Source organism: Semicossyphus pulcher, unplaced genomic scaffold (genome assembly GCF_022749685.1).
Source record: "Semicossyphus pulcher isolate SPU_LCO1_2020_fin unplaced genomic scaffold, fSemPul1.0.p SCAF_16, whole genome shotgun sequence".
In the NCBI taxonomy this organism is placed as follows: domain Eukaryota; kingdom Metazoa; phylum Chordata; class Actinopteri; order Labriformes; family Labridae; genus Semicossyphus; species Semicossyphus pulcher.
Window position 1 is genome coordinate 1,304,738 of NW_027211670.1, and position 9,468 is coordinate 1,314,205.

General features: G+C 42.2%; 1 protein-coding gene across 1 annotated transcript in view; it reads left to right on the forward strand.

The window, feature by feature from the left end:
* Window positions 1-6,984, forward strand: part of ca10a (carbonic anhydrase Xa) — a 305,233-nt gene extending 298,249 nt beyond the window's left edge. Inside the window, exons 8-10 of the mRNA XM_069665152.1 lie at window positions 1,598-1,752; window positions 1,985-2,159; window positions 6,898-6,984. Coding sequence (XP_069521253.1) covers window positions 1,598-1,752; window positions 1,985-2,159; window positions 6,898-6,920 — 353 coding nt within the window. The 3' untranslated portion in view covers window positions 6,921-6,984. The remainder of the gene's footprint in view (window positions 1-1,597; window positions 1,753-1,984; window positions 2,160-6,897) is intronic.
* The last annotated feature ends 2,484 nt before the right edge of the window (window positions 6,985-9,468 follow it).

The window sequence follows — 9,468 nt, forward strand, 5'->3', positions numbered from 1 at the left end:
CAGAGGAGACAGTTTGGATAAAAGAGGTTTTGTGCTCCAACACCAACAGCCTGTCATTCACAGAGCACTGAATGATATGTGAAGTAAGAAGTGAGAAAAATGTGTTATGACAGACGAGCTCGGTGCTTGATGAGAAGTGGGGGGGGACGAGTTTACAGCCTGCACACTAAGAGGAGGATGTATGAGGTAAACTCGCTAATATGGAAGCAGGGAAACAGGAATAAATGGGAGAGGACCCCAATGCAGGCTGCTAAATCCAAACAGGTGCTGATTTATTTTCACAGAACCAAAGGTACAAAAAGGCTGTTCGGATGGGAAGCGTTAGAACCACAGAAATGTAGAATCTGTAGGCAGGGGATTTCAGGGACGGCAAGTCCTCTGGTTGTCGTTTGTAGTACGCTTGTAGTCCGAATATATATTGACCAATCACGTATCAGCAGGCCGCGGCGCATGCAGGAAAAACAGTCTGTGAAAAACACTCCCAGCAGCGCTCATCTGATGATGATTTAGCTTCTTATTAATGTCTATAAACAGACATCTGCAGCAAGTTCAGCTAGATCAAAAAGCTGCTCAGCATTCAGATTTCCTGAATTCCTTGAATGCATTATAAATGATGGCTCCGCCCTCCGTCTCATGTTAAAGTAGTTTCCTTCTCCTCTTGAGGACAGACCTGACAAGGCTTCATGTTGACTTGTTCCTAATCTGCATCATGATGTTGTTATTTCAGCAAACTGAAGAGCCGTTAATTAAAGTCGATCACAAGAAAATCTGTTTCTGTTTGGGCTTCATCCCGCTGAAGTAAGCCAGAGTGCAGCCTCTGTGTAACTTACTGTTACAGTGAGACTGAGACTCAGCACAGACAGATGAACGGGCGCTCCTCCGGGGGATGGGACGAACCAAGAGATGACAGCGTTTATTTAGCAGACGTATCTGGAGGGAGAATTTACCTTCACTTTGATCCGAACACACGGTCGCTTTTCAAGCTGCTAACTGGGTCGTAAACAATGCAGCGCACGGAGAAGGAAGTCTGGGCTGGAAGTTGTGTATCACTAACCGCTGGCTGAACCGGACACGGCCGACATGTTCACCATTGTCCCAAGAGGCCAAATCGTCTCAGACGATGGGTTCTGAGATTGAGGCGAGGCAGACAAACACACAAGGGCAGAGTGAGGTAACTGTAACCAGAGAACACGTCATTAACACAAAACCAAACTGAATAATGGAATGAATGAAATATGAGAACCTACAAGCTCGACGAGACTTTGAACCATGAGAGAAAATGTCCTTTCTGATATTCCTCCAATGTTTATTTCTACCTCTGTAACACATTTTGTTGAACATGAGTGAATAAAATGTGGCTCCTCCTGACAGCCGTCTACAAGGTTGATACACAAGACGAGAACAGAACATAGAGTTTTCTGTAAGGGCTTTAGTTTTGTGAAACATCCAGACAAGTTGCGTACAGTCTGAGGAGAAAGATCATCCTCTGATTAATCAGATCTTCTCTCTGTTTCATTCAAAGATTTATAGCTACAGTACTATATTGTATTATTTTCTGGCGAAACGTTAAATGTCTTATTTTTGTTTCTCTCCTCAGACGACGCATATCTACTGACCGGCCTGAACATCGAGGAGATTTACCCGGAGACGAGTAGTTTTATCACATATGATGGATCGATGACCATCCCTCCGTGCTTTGAGACAGCCACATGGATCCTGATGAACAAGCCGGTGTACCTCACACGCATGCAGGTGAGCCTCAGCCCGCACAGCCACACCTGAAAAAGAACTCCCAGAATTCACTGGGGATTGTCTGTCTCAGCCGAGGATTTTCTCCTGTGGAACATGTCAGCCCACACGAGGCTTTAACCCTAAATTCCTCCATACAGTCCTTCTGGGAAAATAATGCAGGGGATCAAAACGACCTGCTCACCTTTAACTCAACGGCTTCTTTTCTGCTTCACCGTCTCTGTCTTTGTCTTAGATGCACTCCTTGCGGCTGCTGAGCCAGAACCAGCCGTCTCAGATCTTCCTGAGCATGAGCGACAACGTGCGTCCGGTCCAGCCGCTGAACAACCGCTGCATCCGCACCAACATCAACTTCAGCATGCAGGGCAAAGACTGCCCTAACAACAGGGCTCAGAAGCTCCAATACCGAGGTACAAAACACGACATGCATCCCTCTTTCCTTCTTGACTCTTTTATTATGTTTTTGTGTTTTATCTTTAATCTAATCATTTGTGTTCGTTTGGGTTTACATTTTCCATTTTTCCATATAGCTCATGACGTTAGCACACTTACAACACACTAACAAGAAAGTTTTACTCTTCCCTGGTTTTCGGTAAGACATACGAAGTCAATGGAGCTGTCAGTAGATCAGGGGCCGGATTCACAAACATATTCTTAAGATAAAACTTTGTGAGATAAAAATCTAGGAAGTTTGTAAGAATGTTCTTAAGTGCAATTCACTATTATTTTCGTAAGAACATTTCGTACGAACTTCTTTATTTTCTTACTTACGAACTTCTTAGATGACATAAGCTGTGTATATAAATTAGGCGTTTCATTATTGACTATAAAGGACCAAAATGTTATTTTAATTTATTAAAATAAGGATCAACAATATATTACAATAAAAGTAATAATAATAATAATAACAATATGTATCTGTCCGTTGATTCATAATAAACCTTGAATGAACTGTAGTTAATTGATTTAATTAAACAGGAACCTTCAAGTACAGGAAATCATTCAAACATTAGTTACTGGCTGTGGTTAAGGCCCTTTAAATGTTAACTGATTTGCTAGCTTAACTTTAGTAGATATGACATGTGCACCATAAACAATAGTGACATGCTAACATTCTGAATAAATATATAACTAAATGCTCGCTATTGTAAGTGAACCTAATAAAACTGAAGTTCAGTGAATTGATCGTCTAAAATATGTTGACATGAATGAATGTCGAGGCTGACCGTTTCACTGTCACAATTTTAAGACATATGTTGGGTCACCTTAAAGTTGTGAAGAAACTAAAGAAGAAATTTAAGAACTTTGCTTTCAAGAATTTCATGTATTGGTAAGTTTTTTCTTATGAAGAAAAATAAGAAGAAAGTTAGGCAAATAAACATAAGAACTTTTTCAGGAATATACATTTTTCTTACTTTTTTCTTAAAACTAAAGTTAAGAAGAAAATTGCACTTAAGAAGATTAGTTTTCCAAAGAATGCTTCGAATCCGGCGCCATGTCGGCTGCAGAGAAGCCCTCAGTTTAGCTGGGTTATCTGAACCGCCTCTGTTTCAGAAGGTCGTTTTAAAGTTTAGAAATAACAAAACAATTCTGATTTACTAATGTGGAGGCGCTTTTGCACAGAGAAGGCTGCTTTCTTAAACTAACAACTTTTAAAAGGAAGATTTAACATTATTATTGACTGTTCACTGATGCTCTGCTACGTGTGCTGCAGACAGTGCTCAGAGGATTGTAAACTACAGAGTCGAGCGCCCTCTGCTGGACAATCTACATGATGCAGCGTTTCCTGCATTAGATGTTCTCTAAAGAAAGTTTTCATATCTATAAAAAAGTGCACTATATCTGTGATAGGCCAATATTGACCCAATAAAATATCAGCTAATTAATGTATACAAATGTAGACCATTGTTTTTAAAAGCATTGCGAGGGAAGGTCTCACTTCAAATCTCTTTATTTGCTAAACTCAAAGTTGTAGAGGCTCCTGAGATAAATATCCACGACTATATACATCCTGTCAGACTCTGAGAAGATGTTATTTTTGGTCAGTAAGCGTGAAAATTATTACTCAGAAAACTCTCAGCTTCAGGAGGGAAATATTGCTCCTGAATGGCCCGGATGTAATTTGTTTTAGATATCACATCCACATTAATTTCAGGGGATTGTTGCTTCAGCTACACTCATAATTAATAAACTCAATATCAAGTTTGAGTGCCGAGCTGGGACTCGGCTCTTGTATGTATGTAGTCTACATATTGAAGTGCGAAAGAGAAGGAGGAGGAAGAGCCGGCTGTAGAAAGTCTGAACACCTGTTTGCAGCTGACTGACAGACCTGGCGGTTGGAGGTAGAAAACCAGCTTGTCACAGCTCACTGCAACCTGCAGCCTGTCATCTCTCCTCTGTTTCAGGCAACATCTATCTGGGCAACTGCTGCACAGAATGTTGAATTTCAGTCCTGAAGCGTAAATATGTTAAAGGAGAAGAGGTACCCCTCCCCCCCCCAGTCCCTGCTATTCATTGTGTTATTTTTGCTCAGGGTTTACTGTACTGTGGCCGACACACACCGTGATCGTCTCTCTGTCTGCATCTCTCTCTCATTCCCTCTCTGTTCTGCTCCACTCCACCCCCTCCCCCCTCCTTTAAAGATGAAATTCTTATTCTGTGCAGCAGTTGTGGGAGATTTCAACCCTCCCCACCCGTCTCAGACCTTCCTGATCGCCGAACAAACGCACACACTAGAGACCTTTGGGGAGCAAAGCTAAAAACAAAAACACACAGAGGCAGAGCTGTTGTTTAATTGTTGGGGGATTTAAAGACCTTCAGGATAAAGCGGGAGAGGAGGTGGGGGTCTCATTAAGAGGGGAAATACGCCTCTTTGGTGATTTGTGTAAGGTCAACCTTCAGAGTGGGAGACACATCCTCCCTCCCCAGAGAGGAGATCATCGGTGTATCTGAATGAGAAATCAGCTCCTCGTGTGCACATGTGTTTGTTTCCTGTTTTTATTTTCCACACCTGAGGAGGAAGTCTGGTTCTGACAACACGCTCCATTAAACTCTGTCTTTACAGAGGTGGGAGTAACACTTGGTAACTGTTCTGTGGTAGTTTTCAGCTATCTGTAGTGTATTTTTCTGACAACTTACTTTCACCATTTTTTTACTTTGTCCATAACGGGCCCGTTACTTTGGCTTTCTTTGCATCGCTGCCTTCCCAACATCAGGACTGATTTCAACCTAAATGGATGGAACAATAACATAGAGAAAGAAGATTCCTTGGCATATTCATCTGTGCATACCACACATGACGGATGAAACACGACAAGAAGAGTGTAAAAGATGCGCCTTATCAAGATAAAACAGACAGAGAGGGAAACAGGAGCGTGGAGAAGAGACGTCTAGTGAATGTGGTGTCTGTGAGCCACAGGGAGAACTTGGAGCCACGTGCATTAAAGTGAAGCCGCCAACATGGCCGATGACCAGCAGCAAGACACATTGGAGTAATGCTGCACGATATTAGGAAAAACTGACATTGCGATATCTTTTTGTTCTGCGATGTTTATTGCGATTTTAAAAATACAGGAAATCACACCAGTGTGTTTTCATGTCCAACAACAATTAACAATGATTGTTAAAGAGGGAGAAGGAGGAGATGCTTTGGGAGGATTTTTACACACGTTTCTTTATAAAATAAATACAAAGACTTGTGTGCTGCAGTTGCATTACTTATGTCATTATATTATTTATAACGGTGTTCTGATGTTTTATCGCCGTGATCAGCCCAGTGACGAAACAAAATCTCATTGTCTCCTACTTCCTGTTTGCACACGCAACCTCCCCCGTGTGTGCGCTGCCGGTGTAGCCGCTGAAAGTAAACACTCTGCGGCACATACGCTCCGTTTATGTAGCCGCAGCATGAACCAGCACCAGAACGAGGTGCCACTGCTAACGGGAATACTCTCACATATAAGCCACCTCGCGCAACGGAGGCAGGTGTCGTGATGAGTGACCGCCGTTAGCTAGAGATATCTAACAATTTCATTTAGCAGACGCTTTTGTCCAAAGCGACCTACATCTGACCGAGCTCATGTTTTCACCGATGAATCTCTGACGAACCGTGATTGTATGTCCCGTCGGGAGAAGAACCAGAGGCTGTTGCTGACGGTGAACCCGATGCACCTTCAGTCCTGCACGGTCCTGGTTTCGACATCCCATCCTGAACTCCATGATATCGCTTGCAACATAATCCTCCTGTCGACAATGAGCACTACAGTAGACAGCATTTTTCGTGACCGATGCAGAAACGAAGTCCCGTCTCTTCATCTGCACAAAACGCACCCAGGCTCGAAAGCTCGCTCTGTTGCTCTTCCTGTCAGGAGAACGGCGTCTTCACACGCTGTGATTGAGATGAGCTGGGGGTGCCCGAACCCTAAGAGACCCGTTATTGTGTGACCTGGAACCGTCTTTTATTTGAAAGCCTGACCCCGGCCAAGCGAAACAGACCCAGCTGATTAATATGAACAAGTTACCGTTAGTCAGCTGTCAAAACAAAACTTTTTGTCCTACCTGTGCGACGCAGCCTTATCCCCTGAGCCTGTCCGTGCATAGAATCCATCCTCCACCAAGAAAGTTCATAAAACACATCTAGCACTAAACTAAACAAAGTTAATGTTCATTATTTGCACATATTGTTCTTTGATTTGAAGTTTAAATGGTTTCAGTTGAATATTTCCCAAATACAGTATGAGGTGAGGGACACGTCTTACTGTATACAGTGAGGACATTAAACAGCCTGGACGCTGCACTGTGACTGCAGTAAAGATGCTTTTAAAGTGTTTTTATAAACAAACTTTTTACTGTTTTTCCACCTGTTCTTTCAAATCACAATGTATATTCATGTTTCTGGCGCCTCCTTGTTTTGGTTGTAATTTTCTCTCTCAAGGCTGCCACTCAAAACACGAAGACACCAAATCACCACACACACCTCGCACCATTCAGCCGGGTGCCATTCCTTTTTAAATTGCATGTTATCGCTGAAGATGAAATATGGTGTGTGCGGGGGGCGGGGGGTGAATAATGCCGGGGAATGTTTGAACTGTGCAGAGTGCTGCATATATAAATCAGAATTCTCACTCCTGTCCTTCTCCTCTCTTCCAGTGAACGAGTGGTTGCTAAAGTAGCCTCCCTTGGATGAGCATGGAGATGAGTGTCAGAGAGAAGGAGCGGGGCGAGGCGAGGAGGTGGAGGTGGAGGAGGAGGAGGAGGTGGAGGAGGAAGGGAGGATGTGAAACTGGTCTGCATCTCATCTCAGATTTCTTCATGGCATTGTATAAAGACACCGGACATTATATGAATTAAGGAACTTTGTACTGCGAGCAAAGAGACTCTTCTTTTCATACATTGAGAACAGTTTGAACCCTCGATCTTACACATGCTAACAAGCCCTTTCCCCCACTGTACAACTATATCTATACGGACATTTTGATACTTTTTTGGGAGAAAACCAAAAAAAAAAAAGACCCTTGGAAATGAAAAAAAACATCCAGGAAGCATTTATTTGATAGCCTCCCGACCACTAGGACAACGTTGGGACTTTAAAGCCTTTGTACATAAAATTGTCGCTATCAGTGGGAAACTCCAAGGACTAAGTCACTGCCCCCATCCCGCCGGTGAAGACGACACTCACATGGACGTTTCATTACAGTCACCAACAAGGCATGCAATCAGAAAACCCTGCAGAAAGGGAGCACAGCCTTACCTTCTCATCTCCAAAACCAAGAGTCATCTCACGGGAGACGAGCATATATCTACCGGCTTTCTTACGGCCTCAGAGCAACCATTGTCTTGGCCTCGTTTGTACATATTATAATTATCAATACTGCAGAAAAATGAATATGTAAAGAAAAGTAATGAATTAACAGTCAAAAGATATATAAAGAGGATTTTAAAAAAAGACAAAAAGTTGAGATTTTAAAAAGCTTGGCGCACTTTGAATTCTGGAGCAGTCTGAGCTGATGCCTTTTTTCTGTTTTCTTGTTTACAATGGTCATACACTGTGTTTGAGTAATGTTATCAGCCCAATAAATGTGTCTGGAAAGTTCACTTTGGAAAATGCTTCACTATATGAGGATCTGACCTAATGTACCTGTACCTGTTTTGTACTGTTCCATATTAAATGTGTTGATATGTCAATACTCCTCCTCAGAGGCATGCTCAATAACACAATGCAGATAGCAGAGAAGCTTGTTGCTCCCTGAGACCTCTGAATGAATGACGTGGGATCTGGAGTTGTTTTAGCAAAGCTTTCATTACAACCTAAAATGTGCGAGCGGATTTCAGTGAATACTCCAGTGCACAGATCAATAGCATCGCCCTTTAGCCTTTTTAAAATACACTTGTTTCTTCTTCTCCACAAAAGCAGCTACTGTTTCAGAGCAAAGAAGAGCAGAGCGCTGTTAGCAAAAAATGTAACGTTTTCAAGTTAAGATAATATTTTCTATTTACAGATTTTACATAAAAATGTAGAAGAGAGGTTTTAGTACAGGAAGTGTTCTGGTTTCTGTTTGTAGTCTGAGTCGTATTGACCAATCACGTTTCGGCAGGCTGCGGTGTATACAGGAAAACAGTCTGTGTGGAGAAAGCTGGCGGAACATCAGCGTCATCTGACAACGATTTAGCTTCTTATTAATCTCTATGAACACACATCTGCATGCTAACAGCTAACAGCTAACAATCTGTTCTAGATCAAAAATTCAACCTGAGACAAATTCCCTTGACGCTGTCACAAAAGCCGTTCAGTATTTAGATTTCCCAACTTCCTTGAATGCATCAAATGATGACTCCGCCCTCCGTCTCATGTTAAAGTAGTTTTCTTCTCCTCTTGAGGACAGACCTGACAAAGCTTCATGTTGACTTGTTCCTAATCTGCATCATGATGTTGTTATTTCAGCAAACTGAAGAGCCATTAATTAAAGTCAATCACAAGAAAATCTGTTTCTGTTTGGGCTTCATCCCGCTGAAGTAAGCCAGAGTGCAGCCTCTGTGTAACTTACTGTTTACAGTGAAACTGAGACTCAGCACAGACAGATGAACGGGTGCTCCTCCAGGGGATGGGACGAACCGAGAGATGACAGCGTTTATTTAGCAGACATATCTGGAGGGAGAATTTACCTTCACTTTGATCTGAACACACGGTCGCTTCTCAAGCTGCTCCTAAAACGGAATGCTAGACATGTTCGCCGTTGCTCCCAGACGTTATATATCGTCGTCTGACTACAGCCACTGAATTCCAAGATTGAGATGATTTAAACTGGTGAAACCTCGAAATAAAGTATTTGTTAAAAATCAGGGTTCTCTAACTCTGACAGAAACAGGAAGTCAGGACATTAGCTTAGATTGTTTCCAGGTGCTCTATTTTAGGGTTGCAAAACTTCAGTGGGCTGAGCCATTTAGTGCAATAACATAACATCAATACAGGGTTAGTAGAATAGCTTACATCTGTTAAATAAAAACATTATTATGTATATATTTTAAATTAAACTAGTATAGAAGTTATATTATCTGAATCAGTATCAGGGGAGAAATAAAGGCTATAGTAACATCTCTAATGGGATAGTTTCCTGCTGAAACAGATGCAGTGTTACAGTCTGGCTTTCTCTCCGTTGTTTGCGTGATACAACTGAAGTTTATGAGCCACGCACAGAGGAAGTTCCACCAGGGTTACCGTGA